A 19,039-nucleotide genomic window follows, 5' to 3' on the forward strand; every position below is an offset into this window, starting at 1 on the left:
TAAAATAATATTGAATGTCAACTGTAATAGAAAAAGAAATATTTTTTGTGCGTGGCACTGTGCTGAAATCTTTTTAGTCATCACATCTTATTTTTATGTCCCCCCACATCCTTCTGGAACATTTACATGGGTACATCTGACAGGATCTGGGGTGAATCTTGGGCTCCAGGCCTAGAGTCCTTGGAAGAATTCATTTGGAAGACAGTGACCGCTGAGGACCAGGATGACATGTTGGGAGTTTTGGCTGCCCAAAGGAAACACTCTGAACAAGTGTGGAAGACCTTAAACAGAATGGACTCCTCACCACAATTTTCATGTGAGTAAGGGAAACACTCACATGAAACACTCACCCCCCTGGTGGGTGAGTCTTGTCCCTATAGGGCAGAAAGTAGCTTGGAATGAAGTTAGGCTGAAAAAGAATTTTGTGAATGTTGGAAAGTTAGCAATTAGACACTAAAGCTACATTGAAACGTGAGGTCTTTAAATATAAATTAAACAAAGGAAATTTTCAAACCTAAGTGTCTGATTTCCAGAAGTCACTGCAATAGATGCGTGAGCTCACCAGATGAGAGTGCCTCCTTGTGGCCCACAAGAAACTGAGCATAACTATTCAGTCCTGGGGACATTCTTAGGACAAAATCACTCTCTTCTGATGCTCCAGGGAATCAGGTTCTCTCTCTTTAAAGCAGAAGGTTAACAATGATTACATCTAGGTGTGTGTATGGAGAGGGATAATAGGAGTATTCATTGTACTGTTCTCTCAACTTTTCTGGATGATTGAAATACATCTTTCATAAAAAAATGTTGAAAAAAATGATCATCAGAAAGTAAATAAAAGTAGAACAGGTTTAATCAATAGAAAATAAAAGGACAGTACTTTAAGTGGAATATATCTAGCCTTATCTGATCAACTTTATGTTCATCAATTGTCAGTTATTGCAGAAGTGATCAGTCAAAAAGAATCCTTTTCAAGAATTAGGCTTTAGTCTTTAAAAACATGGGCAGATAGGGCCATCTGGTGTGCAACTGTATAACCACACAGTGAATTTTTTTTTTTTTTTTTTTAGGCTCCTCACCAGTAATCCCTGTGATTGAGTTGACTTTACAAAAACAAACCATTCTTTAGTCTTCTTAGAGGTACATGTTGAAGACCTTGGCTCATTCCCAAACGTAAGGCTCCTCAAACCCATAATAATCTTACAAGTTAAACAGGGCTTGTCCTCTGACAGATCCTTATAAGACCAAAGTCAGTGCCACACAAGCTAAAGTCCAAGGGGTGCAGAAACTATGCGTAAATAGAGAAAGTCAGTAAAAAGAGAGCAGAAAATGTAGCCCATGAGCAGGGAGAGCAAGAGACCATGAATCCTATGAGAGAGGAAAAAAAATAAAAAACGGCCTGTCCATGCACTCCCTCAGACCCTGATAACATTCTACTTGAGCTCATGTGCACCCTGATCAAAAGCTTTTGAATGAGTCTCTGTTGCTTGCCGTCAAACAAGCATGACTAAAACTATCAGTTTTCATGAACCCAAAAGGCATATATCCTAAAATCTGGCTGCTTACTCTCAAGTCCCCAAATGCCTTCATGCCTTATTTCTTTAACCTGATAGAGGCTACCGACAAGGTGCAGGAAGAGAGGAATCAAATGAGGTCATTACAACCATTTGGGACCATTACTGGTGTCTGGGCCACACAGCCAGACTTCTGTCAGTTCATGTCTCTCACCTGTGGATGAACTAGAACTTGGAGAGGTAGGTGCTCTCAGACAATGCTAGAGAACTTGGCAATCAGAACCAGCAATGTCTGAGTCCCACCTTGTGAATCTCTGTCCAAAAATGGGCTCTTCAGTGCCTTAAATAAATCTCAGTGTTTGACTCATGAGTTAATAATTTTCTGACTATCATTGTATATAGTGGTTCTCAACTAGGGGAAACATTGTCAAAATCTGGAGGCATTTTTGGTTGTTACAGCTGTGGGAAGGGAGATATACTGGCATCTAGTAGGTAGAGGCTAGAGATACTGCTATGTGTCCTGCTATGCACAGGAACGTCCCCTACAACAAAGGATTACCTAGCCCCAAATGTCACTAGTGCTGAGGTTGAAAAACCCTGGTGTCCATGGCAGGAAAAGCATAGCGAGAATTGTTAAAGTGGTGGACAGAGCAGAGGGTTGGCCCAGACGTTGAGAATTCTACCAAGGAGACCACTACCCAGTTTGGGGACGATATCATACTATAACACTACCTTTGTGCCAAGTCACAGGCGAGTGCCAGTAGAGGCTCTGGTGAGGGTAACCCAAGATAATCTAAGCAGTCAGTCCTTGAGAAACTGAGCAGAGGCAGAGATAATGAGGAGAGAAACTGAGGCTTATCAGTTTGACTCCATTTACCCCCCACCCCCACTCCCACCATTAGAGGACTTTGTGATCTAATTTCCTATTCATATCTACCAAAGGAATAAATTGGCTTTGGTGACAGGGGCAAGAGGTTAAATTGGGTGGAGCAGAAGAGTAGCAATTTAATGGTAGCTTGTTTAAATGCACATGGATTTGGAAAGAGTGGTGTTTCAATAGGTCTGAGATGGGATAGCAGGCCTGTTATAATGAAAACATGCTTTCATTAAGTTAGTTCTTGGTTTTTCAAAGTAAACTGAGTCTCTCCCCTAAAAAGCATGCAGAACAAGAATCACAAAGAGTATCAGTTTCAGGACTTGAAGAAAACAAAAAGCAACACTGCCTTCCCCTCCCCACCTTTAAAATGTATAGTCCTTTTGAAGGAGGCTTGCATTCTTCTGAGAGGTAGGCCAGGGAAATCACGGTCAGTAGATTTCCCTGTAACGCTGAGCTGTGGGATAAGTTCCAAGGAGGGAATGTTCTGGAAAACACCTTCGGCAAGGCCAAGTTGAAGGTATGCTTCCAGTTTGTGACACAGGACATTAGAGCATACTTGTCGGTGCTTCAAGAGGACTTAAGCTCACCCACTTTGTAAATCTGGGACTTAGTTTCAAACTGGATTGATTTATAGAGGGCTGAACCGAAGGAATCTCATTCATTCGTTTACTGACTTCATTTAATGAACTTGTTGGTTTAGGCATTTTGTTAGTGATAGAACGTAGCATAAGATGTGGTGCTCTTGTCAGGTTAGTTTGGCATATGCAGATAAAGAAATATCTTTATTGATTTCAGAGGGAGAGAGAGCGATGGAAACATCAATGATGAGAGAGTCATTGATCCCCTACTGAGGATCAAACCGGCAACCTGGGCATGTGCCCTGAACATGAATTGAATCTCGATCTCCTGGATCATAAGTTGATGCTCAACCACTGAGCCACACCAGCCGGGCTAAATAAATAATTCTTAAACGTTAGCCCTTTATTATCAACAGAACCATGCTATGACTGTAAGAGACTTCTGCAAGACTGGCTACTCAGGTGAGTGAATTTGCATTTTTAACAGTCTCCAAGTTTTATAACATTGTGTTTACAGATACACATAAGTTTGTGAATCAGCCTGGATGATGGAAAGCTCTGGAAGCTTCCTGAGCAGGGACGTTCACTCTTTCTAACCTTCTAAAACAAGGACAGGCTAGAGTCCAGAATATCAGCATCGGGCCATCCTTCCTTTATACTCCACTGCCCAGGCTGGGTGGGCCTGAACTACATTTCCCAGGATGCCCACTTGCAAGAGCTCCTGCAGGATTGGTCAGAATGATACCGACGTGATTACGGGTCGCCCAGCAACGGGCGGAGTCCTGGACCGTGACTGGATTTCCACGCCCCTTCTCTGTGGCCGGGATGACAACGAAGCTCAGCTCCGACTCCACTGTCACCGAGCCTCACCAGATTTTACTTCCAGCCGAGCGGCCGGGCCACCTCCTCGGCGCTTTCACCACCGCCCTTCTCAGGCCCCCGCCCCTTTTACGATGGCAGCAAAGTAAATCCCGGAAACTGGATTCCAGCTGCGGAATCGATTGAGCGGCTCGGGGCGGCGTCGTGCGCAGGCGCGAGCGTTTGGGTCGGGACGCGCGCGGCGCTCGGTTGAAGCGGGAGTGAGTGAGTTCCTGGGCGTGCGTCCCGGCCGCGGGCGGTTGACTGAGCGGGTGACCCAGCGCCGCCTCTGCCGCCATGGCAGCCCTGCGCTACGCCGGCCTGGACGACACGGACAGCGAGGACGAGCTGCCCCTGGGCTGGGAGCAGAGAACCACCAAGGACGGCTGGGTTTACTATGCCAAGTAAGAGGGCTGCAGGGGCGCCGCCGGGGGGCCGCCGGGCCTGGGACGCACCTGGAACCTGACGGCCTCACGTGCCCGGGACACTGCGCCGCCCTCGAACCCGGCCCGCGCGGGTTGGGGCGCGGGCCCGCGGGCCGGCTTGGCGAGGCCGGGCGAAGTGGCGGCGATGTGGAGGAGCTCCGGGGTCCTGAGGAGGGACCCGTCCTGGCTCCGCCGCCCGGGTCGAGCCGCGGTCACCTGGCAGCGGCCGGAGCGCGCCCTCTGCTGCCCAGGAGGCGGCGCTGCACCGTGCGGCGGGGGGCGAGCCCGCCTCGGGTCGCGCTCCCGCTGCCCCGCCCCGCCCGTTGGCAACGACCGTGCAGGAGCCCTGCTCCCCCTGGAGGGGCTGGGTGGAGACCTAGGAGCGTGTGTTTTTAACAGATGTCCTAACAGAGCTATGCGAATGTGCATGCCGACGTATGTGCACAGACACTGCAGCTAATAGAGCTTCACTATAGCTTACTGGGGAGGTTTTAGAAACACTAGCAGACCCTTTCTCCCTGCACTTGCGCTGTGACCTTGGGCCATGGAAAGAGCTCTCGGTCACAGCTTCCTCATCTGTAACATGCGTTTATATGAGGGTTTAGTTCAGGCAGTGTACATAAAGCACTTAGCTCAGGTTCAGTAAGTACTCTGTGCTCCATTAACTTAGTGTTTCCTGCTGTGCCTGCAGCCGTGACAGCTCCTCCTCAGGCCTGATGCTAGAATCACCCGGGGACTGTCATAAGGCCAGATTTCAGGTCTTCACAGGCACCTAATGTGGGGAATCTGTGTTTTTTAAGCTTTCCATAAGTCTGTGTTTTGAGAAGCATGGATGTAAATCAGTGATTTTCAACATCCGGTAAACGTAAAAAATACCTTTTCCTTGGTTCCACCTCCAGAGATTCTTACTTAATTGGTTCGCCCCTCCTCCCCGTTGGCATGTTGTAAAACCTTCCCAGGTGATTCTGATCTACCCAAGGTTGTCAACCATCGGGAAGATACGACCTTGCTCAGTTCATTCAAGACTCGTTGGGATCTTATGTGCCAGGCGCTTTGCTGGGCCTTGGTTATTCTGAGATAAGTGAGACCCAGTTGTCACCCTTAACGAGTGCCCAGTCTTACAGGGCAGAGAGACAGAGTGAGGTAGTCCTGGTGCAGTGTGTCTAACAGCAGGAACGTGTGCGTAGGTGGACACCCTAGATGAGATGACCTGTAGAGTTGGCGTCTGAGCTGTGCCTTAAAGCACAGGTAGACGTGGGCGGGTTTAGGAGGCAAGAGGGCAGCCCAGGTAGAGGAAACAAAACAACTCCCAGCATGGCCTGTGTGGTGATGTAGGAATGAGATCTAGGCAGAGGAGGAAGGGCCTAGCTTATGGAGGCTCTTTTGTGCCTCATGGAGGAGCTGGGGCCCTGTCATCAGGACCCAGGGGTCCACTGAAGGATTGGAGCCAGAGCGCACCGCCAGGGTTGTGTCTTTAGAAAGATGATTTCTCCTCTGGAGAGCTGAAGGGACAACTCTTTTTAAAATAGATCTTTATTGATTTTAGAGAGAGGAAGGGAAAGGGAGAGAGAAAGAGAGAGAGAGACACCAATGATGAGAGAGTCATTGATCGGCTGCCTCCTGCAGGCCCCTTCCTGGGGATCGAGCCCGCAACGCTGGGATGTGCCTTGAGCAGGAATCGAACTGAGATCTCCTGGATCCTAGGTCCATGCTCAACCACTGAGCCACGCCGGTTGGGCTGCAGGGACATTTCTAGCAGCAGGGAGTTGTTAGGTTGTTGCAGGGCTCCAGGCAGCTCCTGAAGGGGCACTTGCTGTGCCTTTTCCTGAAGGCCCTTTTTATCCCTCAGAGCTTGGCTTAAATGCACTGCCCAAGGGACCTTCCCCTTTTATCCCACCGCTGCACCCTTCTCCCAGCACCTTGTTAACTGCCTCCTGGTACTTAGCATTGTTCATACTTTTCTTATTCCTACCCTTCCCCGATTGCTCTGTCTCCCTCCCTAGATTGTAAACTTCAGGGGGGTACGGGCTCTTTCTTGTTCATCTCTGTATCCCCAGTGCTTAGCATTGTAAAATAAACATGCGGAAAGAGCCAATTAATTCATGTAAAGTGAAAGCGTGTCATAGGCCTCCATGGGGAGGTGGGAATGAAAAGATGCACACAACCGTTTCTTGCTTTCTGGGCCCTCCTTCTGCTCCTCTGTGTGGGGCCTGTCCTTGTTCTTACCTCAAAAGGTTTCCAGGCTTTCCCTCAGGTTTGCCTGGAGCCTGGTGTTAGGTCTGCAGGCTCCCTGGTGTGTGCTCACTCTGCCTTTTCCCCTTGTGCTTTTCCCTATGTTGGGTGGCCTTTCCCACCTGCTTCCTTCCTGCATGGCATCCATTGTCTGGACTTGGGGCTCTTCTTTCATGAAATAAGATCTGCACATGCCAGCCTGCTCCTCTGAGAGCTTCCAGGGAGCCCATGGCCAGGGGACTCAGTGACACATATATGTTCGCTGAAAAGCCACCTCCCTAGCCTCCACCACTGTTTTAGGCCTCAAACTGGCCTGTCTGGCCCTGATGTTTAAACTGGTGACAAGGCTTGGCTGGCTCCCAGCTCGGGGGTACCTGTCTCCAGAACCTCTTTCCAGTCCTCTGTTCTTTGGCTCTCAGGGCTGAAGGATGCCTCTGACCAATCCTAACTCTGGATTCCTGGCAGTCCCCTTGATCTCTCCTGACCTGCAAGCATCCTGGCACTTCTTTTCCCTCCGAACTCTGGAAGGGTCGCTTGTTTTTCTCTTGGGGTTTGGGAACCTCTACCAATGGGCTATCAGAGGACTGCCCTTCGGGTAGTTCCTCTTTCCAAATTGTCTTCCTCTTATTGGAACAGGGCTATGCCCAAGGACAAAGGCTGTAGCCCTAGTGAAACCTGGGGTCTTCTGGAGTCCCCTTTCAGCCTCACCCTCTTCTGTTGTGTGGTTTCTGTTGACTCCTGTGCACTCATGGACTTCAGGGCACCCAGTTCTCCTTTTCTTCTGAAGCCCTCTTAGCAGCCAGAGGTCCAGCTTGCGTTGCCTTGTGGGGAGATGGCTCTCTCTTCCCAGGGCTGGCTCTCCTCACAGGCAGCTCTGGGTCTCCCAGTGAAATTAAAGAAACTGTGCTTAAAAAAACACAACAACAAAAGAAACCTTAGAAAAGCATATTTGAAAGTGAAATCCACGCAATATACTATGAATTTAATTTTGATCCCTTTGGCTTAAATTAAGATCACTGTTAATTATCTTTTTAAATGATAAAATGCTATTGAAAGAAAATAAAAAATAAAAGATGGTTCTGTTTAAGGGAGAATAAGATAACACTTTGGAGACATGTCGTAATTTTTTGTTCATTAAGTCATTTTAGGTTGCAGTTAAAAACGCTTTTTAATTTTTACATGTAAGTGTTAATTTAATATAGTACTTCCAGGTGAAAGGCACGGTTTTTAGTTCTTCACATATTCACTTATTCAGTTCTCTTTAACCCCAAGAAGTGGGTGCTATTATTCTCATTTTACATGGGGAAACCAAGGCACAGGGAGGTTAAACAACCCTCAAGGGCATGTGGCTAGTGAGTGGGAGAGGCAGAAAACGTGGGCATCAGACTCTGGAATTCTCGCAACTGAATTATACTCTATTCATCTCAGGCCCAGGGTCCTCCCACATGTCACTGTGCCCTGCAGGGGATGGTGGGCAATGTCTGGAGACAATTTTCGTTGCTATAACTGCAGGGAGTTGCATATTGGCATCTAGTGGGTGGAGACTAGGGAAGCTGCTAATCATCCCACAATACACAGGATGGCCCCACAGTAAAGAACCATCCAGCCCCATGTGGCCAGAGTGTAAGCGTAAGAAGCCCTGGCTTAGGCAGTTTCTGTCAAAGTGAAGAACATGGCATGACAATGCTTATTTATTTTTATTTTTTAAAAATATTTTTCAGAATAGGAAAAAATGTTTTGAGCAAATGTTTCAGCTCCTTGGGAAAGCATTTATTCATTCCACGTGCTTACATTTGAGCACCTGCTATTGGCCAGGCACAGGACTGGGTGTCTGAGGGTTCATCTGGGTGCTATAGAGGGTCACCATTTCACTCTCGAGGGCAGGTGTTTTGGAGCTGGGTTCCAGGCTCATTTGGTACGTGCCTATGGGATGACAAGTACTTTTAATGTCAGGCAAAGGAAAATGTGATCCCATCTGTAAATTTACCTGAAGGAGCATGAGGCACAGCAAAACCAAGAGCTGGAAGTTTTATATTGTTGCAGCGAGGGCAGGTTATCCTTATTAGGGAGTCAGGGCTTCCGTTTTTGCAAGTAGGATTTGATGGTGGTCATGTACGAACAAGTAGGAGTTGGTCCTTGCTACAGATACCCTTTGCTTGTACAATAGTTTAATCAGTCACCATTCACTGTCATAGGTCTGGTGTCTCCTTGATATGGGTGTGTGGCCAGGGAGACTGGCTGACAGAATACAGGCAGCTCAGGAGCTCAGGTCTTCTGCCTCTGCGTCCAGTGTCCACACTCTCCCTGCACTGTCCGCTGAGACTTGACGCAAACAGACCAGAAGCCAGCAGTTCCTGAAATGACCTTGCTTTCGACTCATAAAATTTTAGAGCATGTTTGTGCTCTCCATATTTATTCTCTTTAAAATAATTGATAGGGAAGGAATACTCAAATTTTACCATCTAGATGTCAGTGACTAAATATTTTCTACTTTGGCATGGGTATGTCAACTTAGGAAACCCATCCTCCCCTTTGAACGACTCTTGAAACATGCAGCTGTTTCCCTGATTAAGTAATTTCATGTTTTCCTTGATACTTTATTACCTGTTGACAGGTATCTCTAGTCTGTTATTGGCTTACGATTTTAATTATAACTTTGTGTGGTTTTCTCAGATGAATTACTAAGTTTGACACAAATCAGACTAGTTTGTATATTTGATTTGTTCAAAATAATAGCTAGCACTTTTGAGGGCTTCCTGTAAACTATGTTTAACCCTTTGTATACAATATCCTCATAATATTCCCCTGAGATCAGTTCTGGGATTATTTCCATTTTGCAGATGAGGAAGTTGAGGCCCCAAGGTTGAGTAACTTGACCAAAGGCATACAGCTAAGTGACCTAAGCTTTCTTTTTTCTTTTTTTTTTCTTTTTAAAATATATCTTGATTTCAGAGAGAGTAAGGGAGAGGGAGAGAGAGAGAAACATCAGTGATGAGAGAGTCATTGATCGGCTGCCTCCTGCACGTGCCCGACTGGGAATCGAGCCCACAACCTAGGCATGTGCCCTGACCGGGAAACAAACTGAGATCTCCTGGATCCTAGGCCTATGCTCAACCGCTGAGCCACGTCTGGCCGGCCCTAAGCATTCTTGATGACCTCTCGGGAGAGTTAGGCATCAGTAGTTAAAAAACACTTTGAAATTATATCTGTGGAAAGAATAAACATTTAAGAAGATTATAGTTATATCTAAATGATATCTAAATACCAGCATTATTCATTTGACTAAAATTTGTTAAAACAAATATAAAACAAAGCACCTTTCTAGATATTTGGAGAGACTGGGCTAGCTTCCTAAAGTTGACCCACAGCCCGCTCCCCCACAGCCAGAGTGTGGAGGCAGGCTTTCAGGAGGTTTCCACAGGTTGTGTCTTCCAATCTAGGGAATTTGACTTGATGCAAAAAGTAACATTTATGTTTTACTTTCCAAATGTCTGGCTTCACTACTCTCTCTCGAGAGTATTATTTGGGAGAGAAAAAATGTAATGCAATGGATTGATTTTTAGAAGTGTAACTTTTACTTACTGTTTTGTGGATTTTTTTTTTTTTTAATAGTCACACTGAGGAGAAGACTCAGTGGGAACATCCGAAAACTGGAAAAAGAAAACGAATAGCAGGAGGTTTGTATTTTGAGATCATAAAGCAAAGCACCTTGTATGTAAAGCATTGATTAGATAGGAAAACATCACAGGCAGGGAAGTGACAGGTCACTGTGTCCTGTGATTCCAGGAAGGCCCTCTAATAGGGAACCATCAGGAACTGGACTCGCACTCTGAGGAGCTTATGGGATTTGGCAGAAGGAGGTGATGAGGTCTTGGGGTGGAGTGGTGAGGATGATTTCTTACTGGTCTTAAAAAGTATAAAAATAATAGAGGCCTTTGACTCACAGTTTATTAGATTGTTTTATAGCTACACTGATTATAAACTTGTTCTTGTTTCCTATCATGGAATTAAAGATTCCAGTGTTTGATGGGATTCAGTCAAGATCACTGTGACTTAATGGGTGCTTTTGAAGAAGTGGAATAGAAGTGTAAGAAGGTCTAGTTGAAGAGACAGTATGTGCCTGTGAAAGAAAATGAACTTGACCCATAGTATCATGTAAGAGGCATCATAAATCAGCATACAAGTGTTGTAAAGATACACTCTGTGAATTCACTCACGGGAGAATTCATGATTGGAGCAACCTGTAAGGTTTTCATCAAAAGCAGGAGCTGAAGCTGAGTGGAGAGTTTAAGAATGATCAAGAGTGAAGCAGTTTTATCCTGAGCAAGAGGCAGAAATGTGGAGTCCGGTTGGGACAGTGGGCCCTCTGCAACTGTCACAGTGGGGACACATGACCTAAGTACTGGTCTGGTGGAACAGGCTTCAGGAGGCAGGGCTGGAAGGGCACGGCCCCTCTCCTCCTGACGTGGGGGACCCTGCTTCAGTGCAGCCCACCCCTGCCTCATGTGGACCTGGCCGTCTTTCCTGTGTTTCAGATTTGCCATATGGATGGGAACAAGAAACCGATGAGAATGGACAAGTGTATTTTGTTGAGTAAGTATGTACATAGAAACTATTTTCAGTCATTTTACTTTTTAATGTTTTTCATTATAAAAGTAATATACATTGACTGTAGAAAACTATGACATAGTATATAACTGTAATCTTAACAGGAATAACTACTTTTAACAATTTTTGCATTTATTCATCCAGTCTGTTTTAGATATACACACTTTCTTAAAAAAAACACCCCATGTACATGGAAATGTACTTTGTAAAATGTTAGTAGCCTGTTTTTTTCCACATAATGTCTTTATCAACATTTTCTCATATCTTTATATATTTTTCAAGAAGATATTTAATGGCTATAGAGTATTATTTTGTCAAGAGAGTGGACATTGGTGTTGTTAAATTCCTATTATTGGGCAACTGTAACTATAAATAATGTTTTGAGCATTTTTGTCTGTAAAACTCTGTTTAGAGTAAATTCCCATAACAAACAACAGTAGTAACCATCTGTCTAGCACATCGTGTGAGCCAGCCATGATTCCAGTCACCTTATACCTGTAGTATTAGCTCATTCAATCCCCACGGTGCCCCAAGGGAGGCAAGCCGCCACCAGGCTGTCCTGGCTAGTCATCTTACCTTCCTGAGCCTGCTGGAGTGGCGTGCTGGCAAATGTTTAACACAGCTCTCTGAGGGGGGAAAGCCCAGATTTGTTTCCACAGTGTAAATACTTTCACCACAGCCTGTTTCAAGCACCCAAGGTGAAGTCACTGAGGAGTTGGGGAGAGATATATATGCGCGCTGGGCTCTTGCAAGCCTGCATGCACCAGCTCTAGCACAGCACTGCTTTGTTGTCTGTGCACCATTGGAATAAACATGCTTATCTGGCAGCTGTGGTTATAATTAAAATGAAAGTTGGATTATTCTTGGGTGTTAGTATTTATAGGATAATGATATAGATGTAAAACTATACGTTTACACACACGTGCGCACACACACACACAGACATACACACTACAAATCATGAAGTCTCATCTCTTTCTGGAAGTTCTTAATAGTTTTTAAGATATTTTGAGGTTTTTAATCTCAAATCCCAGGAATTTAAAATGTTACGTAAGGAGTAACCTATTAATCTATGTGTCCCAATATATTTTAATATTGTTTCTACAAGATTGATACCAACTGCAAATCAAAATTAGAGTGTTTGTAGGAAGTCTGAGTACAGTTTTAAAAGGAAAATCTTTAGAAATTTAGTAGTTGGTCAGCTTTATATTTACTGTTAAGACTTACTATTTTGAGTTTTCTACTTCTCTACCAACCTTCTTAGGCCCTTGCACAGGGCCAAGAGATTTAATTGAAATCTACTGAGAAGAGTGACTGACAGATGTTATAGCCACATTTACATGAATTAAAAAACACACCCAAAGCCTTCTTTTGAGATCTAAGGATACAAGGCAATGGCTGTTGTCTGTTGTAGCGTATTGTATAGGCAGTTCTGAAGGGAAGGAGTAGGTGACTGTCTTTCCAGGCGGGGACATAATCCTTTTTGAGGCCAGAAGATAGACGAAATGGACTTCAGATCTTTCTAAGCTTAATAAGCCTTCTTAGTACATGAAAAATAGGGTTTGCCTAGCCTAAGCTGTTACATTATCTTACACTTATAAATGCTGTGGGTTCACTGCTTTCTTCTTTTCTTTGCAGCCATATAAATAAAAGAACTACATATTTGGACCCAAGATTGGCATTTACTGTGGATGATAACCCTACAAAGCCAACCAGCAGGCAGAGATACGATGGTAGCACCACAGCCATGGAAATACTCCAGGGCCGGGACTTCACTGGCAAAGTCGTTGTAGTTACTGGAGCTAATTCAGGAATAGGTAGGCCATTAACTTACAGTTATTATTATTATTATTATTATGACTTCTGGAATGAAATCTTGTATAGTGATTCTCTAATTTAAAGATGTATTTATAGCCTTTTCAGTGTAGTTAAAATCCTGCTCTCTTTTAAAACCCCAGTGTTACCTTGAAAGGCTACATGGGGGCCGACCATGACTTCTCCGAAAGCTGAACACTCAGCAAAAGATCATGGCTATTTTGGTATTCAAGGGTTAGAGACAGCAGTCTCCATCTGGTCTCTGTGGTGTACGGACAATTTCCAATTACTTGGGTTGTTCAAACTGAAATTGATTGGTAGTGGAATAATCGCGAACAACAACATACCATGACTTTGGAACTAAGGATCTGTAGGTTTCAGTTAATCACTGAGAATATCATTTTCCTTTGGGTACAGGATCTTATTTCTTTATAAAGTTGGAAGATTAATCCTTGCCTTAACCTCTACATTAACTCTCTTAATTGCTGGTATTTAACCACAGTGACCATCATGAGGTAGGTGGCTTGAGGGGGTGTCCTTCGCTTAGCATCTTGGGCTGTTAAAGAAACAGCGGCAAATAAAAAATCCATAGGATTTTATTCTTACTTTGTTTTTGTCCATTTACATCAATATCTGAATCTGTAAGAACCAACTGCTTTGAGTAAGGGTATGCATCTTAATATATAGAGACAAAGAATGGGATTGCGTTCAGCTATCTTCTGGCAAGTTCTCTCTGTCTTTGACCACTCCCAGCCCCAGTGCCCCTCCCTTGTTGGTCTTCTCTTTCCTGCCCCCTTGTGCATGTCCTGTACTCTCTCCTTTCTCTATCTGTTTTCATTTTCGGTAGCCTCTTCTTGAACCTCCAGAAACATTCCCTAGCAGCAGCAGCTCATGCATAGGAGGTGAAAATACGAATTAGAGGGTTAATTATTGCACAGGGTCTACACTAACACACTGTAATCCCAGAGCAGAACTTTTGACTGCACTTGTCTGTGAAGGCAAATGGAGTTTTTTTTATTTTTATTTTTTTAATTGAAAGGGGTTTATTTAAAATCAACTCGCAGACCTCAACCTGGGCTCAAAGTATGTTCAGCACAATATTCTGAACTTGTTTTGGGATGAATTCTATGTAGTCGTCATTGATAATCAAAACTGATGACACTATATTAAAAATAATGGCTAGATCCTTAGCCATCCAAGAGAAAATATGTCGTGTTCATTGCATTGACTACTGTTATGTGAGGGTGTTGACCAATCAATACAGCATAGAATAATTAAGAAAAGATATGGACTTAAATATCTCTTTTTATTTAACACTTAATTAACCAGAAAATTGACTAAGAGATTTCATTCCTTTAATTTTCTGCCTAGACTGTTTTTTCTTTACTTAGATATGTGACTCCTGCTGATTTTCGGCATATTTGTTTATACTTTGTCCGACGTTAGATAACAGACCTTTGGATATGGCTAACTCTGGCGGGTTTGCAACATCAGGCTTATGACATTGTAATCCTGGACTAACAGAGTTGGTTCATACAAAGAGCTGTGTTGAGTTGCATATTTAATCATGATCGAAGAGGAGGAGGAGATTCTAAAGTGTGGAGGATTAGTGGGTTGATCAGAATGGACCTCGGACCTCTTTGAGGGAAGCCCCAAACTCTGCGCCTCTTCATGGCTCCCACTACCCCTCGAAGACTTTTCCTTCTTGATGTCCATAATCCATCTTCTGGACACTGCAAGTAGGTGTCTGTGGTACAGACAGATATGGTGGCAAATTGTAAAGCTCAGAATGAAAGAGATGTTGAGGAAGGTCTTAGGGAGACCAGTGCTTTCTAGTCAAACACCCCCTGCTGTTTCCCCAGCGGAGACCCTCCCTCAGAAATTGCCTTTAGTGCTGCCACCTCACCCCAATTCCCCTCTCTACCCTTGAGGAGCATACATCTAGGTGAGTGATGATTTTTATTCTTAATTTTTGAAATAATATCATATTGAACATTCTAGGCAGTCAGCTCCTTGCAAATACCTTTCAGTCTGCAGAAGTGGTGGTATCAGGCTTACAGAAAAGAAGCCAAAGATAAGCGTGGGGCTTCTCTTTGCAGCTAAGTTAGCCTTTGTGTCCTGCATGGCTGCCTTGGAAAGTGTCCTTGCCCAAGTAGGCTGTGGCTTCTAGATAAAATCCTTCCTTCTGTGTTGTGAAATATGCCAATTTATAAATTGCTATCACCTCTTTATTTCTGCCCATTTCTAGTCAAGTAGCTGAATGCAAAGTGAAGCAGGCATCTTTGCTTCCAATACTTCTGGGCATTCAAGGATCATCTTCCATCAAAGCTTTTGTGGTATTGGTGTTCACTGTGCTTTAGCTACTTGGGGAAGCCTGTGTTCTCTGTGTTACTGCCCATCTTTAACCTTGTGTATGTCTGTTATCTGAGGCAGAGTAGGGTGGAACAAAACACAGCAGTATTTATTTTTAGACTGGTGACTCTACGACTGAAAACATAGGTAGCCTAATTTTCTTTGCAAAGGCTGATTTACAAATCTGATATTTCCAGTGATTTTAAAAAAAATTCCCCACAAGGCACTGCTTAGTTGGAATTGCTATTGTTGAGGCACTCTCTCTTGTGGAAGCAGATAATCAGGTGGTGAGAGGGGTCACCTTTCCCTGATGAACTCTCAGTTGTACTAGGACACTGTCCCCTTTGAAGTGGCCTCTAAGCAGATTTTGTCTTGTCAGCTTCTTCCTCTGGCTGTAGGTGATATAGGTTCATATTTTGAATTTTTGATATTTGATTTTACTTAGGCAATTGGAGGGACTCCTAATTAATTTAAAAAAGATCAGGGTGAGCCCAGCCAGTATAGCTCAATGGTTTAGCATTGACCTATGATCCAGGAGATCAAGGTTCAGTTCCCAGTCAGGGCACATGCCTGGGCTGTGGTCTCAATCCCCTGCAGGGGGTGTGCAGGAGGGAGCTGATCAATGACTTTCATCATTGATGTTTCTATCTCCCTCTCCCTTCCTCTCTCTGAAATCAATAAAAATATATTTAAAAAACCCCAAAAAACCCAGGGTGATTCTGGAAGATAGAAGTATTCTTAGGAAATATCAGAATAAAGCATTATGAGTTTATGAAACCTTTGCTTTTACATTTGAAGTTTGTAACCAGGTGCCACTGTTGACTGGATTCAGCTGTCTAGGTTGGGGGTTGTCCAACTGTGGCCCATGGGCTGAATCTGACCCGCCGCCTGATTTTGTAAGTCAGGTTTCATTAGAACATGACCATTCCCGTTCACTTCCATTTTGTCTGTGGCTGTTTTTGTGTTACTAGCAGAGGTTAGTAATTATGGCAGAGACCATATGGCCTGCAAAGCCTAAAATATTCACTGCCTGGCTCTTTATAGGAAAAGTTTGTCAGCCCCTCCATTAGGTGATCTATTACCTTTCAAAATAAGATCACCCCAACATTCTCTAAATTTGACACAATTTAGGTAAAACATATTGGGTGTTCCCAGGCCACAGGAAGATTGTGGCAACACATTATATGTAGCTGCTGGGGACATGCCACCAATATCCTGCTCCCCTTGTCTCAAGTCTGTTTCCCCCCCTATTTAGGGAGCTGCAAGCGTCAGGATGTTGCCTCCTCAGAAACTAACACTCTTCTCTCCTTGACCTTTGTTTAACCAGCGTTGTGAACCCGAAGACCTTTGTAGATTGAAAGCTGTAGCTTGTGGACCTCTCTGTGTGGAGATCAGCATCTCAGTATCCAGGGGGAAGTCATCTCTTCACCTAAAGCTTCTACTAGACCAAGAGCCTGGACCCCACAGTCCCGAGACTGCTAACCAGTAGAGGCAAGGGAGGAACGCATTTCTGGGGGTGCTCACCATAGCACTGAGCAGGAAGGGGCAGGTGTCTCACGACTGTCTGGAGTTTAGAGTCTTGATGACTCTGGGTAAAAATGAATGGAAATGGCTTCAACATGGTGATCATTAAATACAAACATTGTTGCGAAGTCTCAGGAGACAAATTTTTTTGGCTAGGAAATTTCTCATCACGGAAGTTCCCATAGCTTCTTTTCTAGACACAACCTGTAAATCAAGCTAATTTGGCTCTGCAAATAAATAGTCAAGTATAAAATGCTGCCTTCTTGAATCTGAGGACTGACATGTACTCACCAAAGGCAGGATCCTTCTCATGAGGGGTTAATCGAATGCCTAAATGTGGGACAGCGCCTGCCCTGTTCACTATTTCTCCTTACAGGGACAGTTGTTGAAACTCATGCAAATTGTTTCAGTGAGCAGACAGATTTATGATTATCATGTTTGAGGCATGGAATCCAGACTTTGTCAAACATTCCTTTTAAAACTATTAATTATGAGCAAATTAGATATTTTCAGCCTAACATTCATTGGTAATGATGATAAAACTTTCTTCTTAACTGCTAGTCATAAACCAGTAGTGGATAAAACCTGATTAGAGTTTAGTCAGAGTGAAGAGTTCCTTTCACCTTTTGAACCTTCTTAACGGGGCTGCATCAGATGTCGTGGCTTGAAATCTAGAATAGCCTGGACTGGTTTTGGTTTTTGAGCCAGAGGATCCATTAACAAGAACAAAACTTTTTCCCCCTGAACAAATACAAGCTTGGCACCTTGGTATATACCAGTAAAATGTATTTTAGGACTGACACATCAATTTTCTAATCACCTTCCTAAGGTTTATTACAGGGATTCTGATGTGTGTGCATGTATTTGTGTGTTTATATATATATACAGGGTGTCCCTGAAAAATGTATTCACACTTGGAATAATTATTCATTCCAATGGGTTAAATCTGAAAAGAAGAAAACATCAATTGAGCTATCAGAAAAAAGTGTCTATACATTTTTTGGGGCCACCCTATATATACACACATACTTAAATATCAAAATTTATATATTTTGAGAGGTAAAAAGTCCATGTTCAAGCTATCAAATTCATGCTTAAGTTTATTCCCTTCAACCACGGTACCAGATTTCCAGTGCAGGAATCCTGAAATGTTGTTATAGTATAAGATTGAAATTGGTAGTTGTGGCTTAGAGAACCCGTTTGTTAAAGCTCAGGGTCTTGTTCCCAAGTCATGTGTTGCAGTTGCAGTGTGAAATATAGTTGCCATAGTCTTTTATCCTGCAAATCATCACCATGATGAATTCATATCTGGTGTAAATTCTGCCAGTGCTATAGTAATACAAGAAAATTATTTCTCTTCATGTAAAAAAGTGTATTCTTAAGATTTTAAAACCCACACCTCACAATTATGAACTGGACTAATTTCCTCTACACCTTCAGTTCTTTGTTTTCATTTCCATACCTAGTGTTACTGAATTTTGCCTTCCAGCTTGAGCGACGCTGTTGACTTTGTTTTCAGTTATTCTGAAAGATCCCATAAATCTGGGGCTATAAGCTAACTTATAGCCGTTTTCATGGTTAAAACTTAGTCATATGCAATCATTACACTTGGGATCCTCAGATGCCCGATTACAATTTCCTTTCCAATTGTCAACAAGACTTAAAACTAGTGGGATTTTGGCATTTATCTTCTTTTTAAGAACCTGGTGCTCATTAAGTAGAGGAAAAATTTCTGAAATAATGTAACCTTTTAGTAATTTAAACTCCCATTTTAAATTAAAACCATTTGTGACCACTTTTATGCTAAAACATATCTCTTTATTACAAGTAAAATGATTTTGAAATTATGTTGTTTTGAGTAACTTGAGATTTTTTTTTTAAAAAAATATGTTTTTATTGATTTCAGAGAGTGGGAGGGAGAGGGGGAGAGAGAGAAACATCAATGATGAGAGAGAGTTATTGATCGGCTGCCTCCTGCACGCCTCCTGCGAAGTATTGAGCTCAGAATTTGGGCATGTGTCCTGACTGGGAATTGAACCTCAATTTCCTGGATCATAGGTCGATGCTCAACTGCTGAGCCACACAGGCCCAGCTACTATTGAGATTTTTCACAATCTTGGAAAAAGTTCCTGAATAATAGTACATAAAAATTGAGAATTACTATCTTATGATTAAGCAACCATTTTATATTTACTATTCTTAAGACATTGACTATGCATGGAATTAACATGATCAGAGTATTTGAGAAGCTATATATAT

At 43.4% G+C, this 19,039-nt stretch overlaps 1 protein-coding gene across 1 annotated transcript in view; it reads left to right on the forward strand.

The window, feature by feature from the left end:
- Positions 1 to 3,995: 3,995 nt before the first annotated feature.
- WWOX (WW domain containing oxidoreductase) overlaps positions 3,996 to 19,039 on the forward strand; it is an 861,667-nt gene continuing 846,623 nt past the window's right edge. The window contains exons 1-4 of the mRNA XM_081118786.1: positions 3,996 to 4,228; positions 10,094 to 10,158; positions 11,017 to 11,074; positions 12,728 to 12,906. Coding sequence (XP_080974912.1) covers positions 4,122 to 4,228; positions 10,094 to 10,158; positions 11,017 to 11,074; positions 12,728 to 12,906 — 409 coding nt within the window. The 5' untranslated portion in view covers positions 3,996 to 4,121. The remainder of the gene's footprint in view (positions 4,229 to 10,093; positions 10,159 to 11,016; positions 11,075 to 12,727; positions 12,907 to 19,039) is intronic.

The sequence above is a fragment of the Miniopterus schreibersii genome (assembly GCF_964146895.1).
Source record: "Miniopterus schreibersii genome assembly, chromosome: 18".
In the NCBI taxonomy this organism is placed as follows: domain Eukaryota; kingdom Metazoa; phylum Chordata; class Mammalia; order Chiroptera; family Miniopteridae; genus Miniopterus; species Miniopterus schreibersii.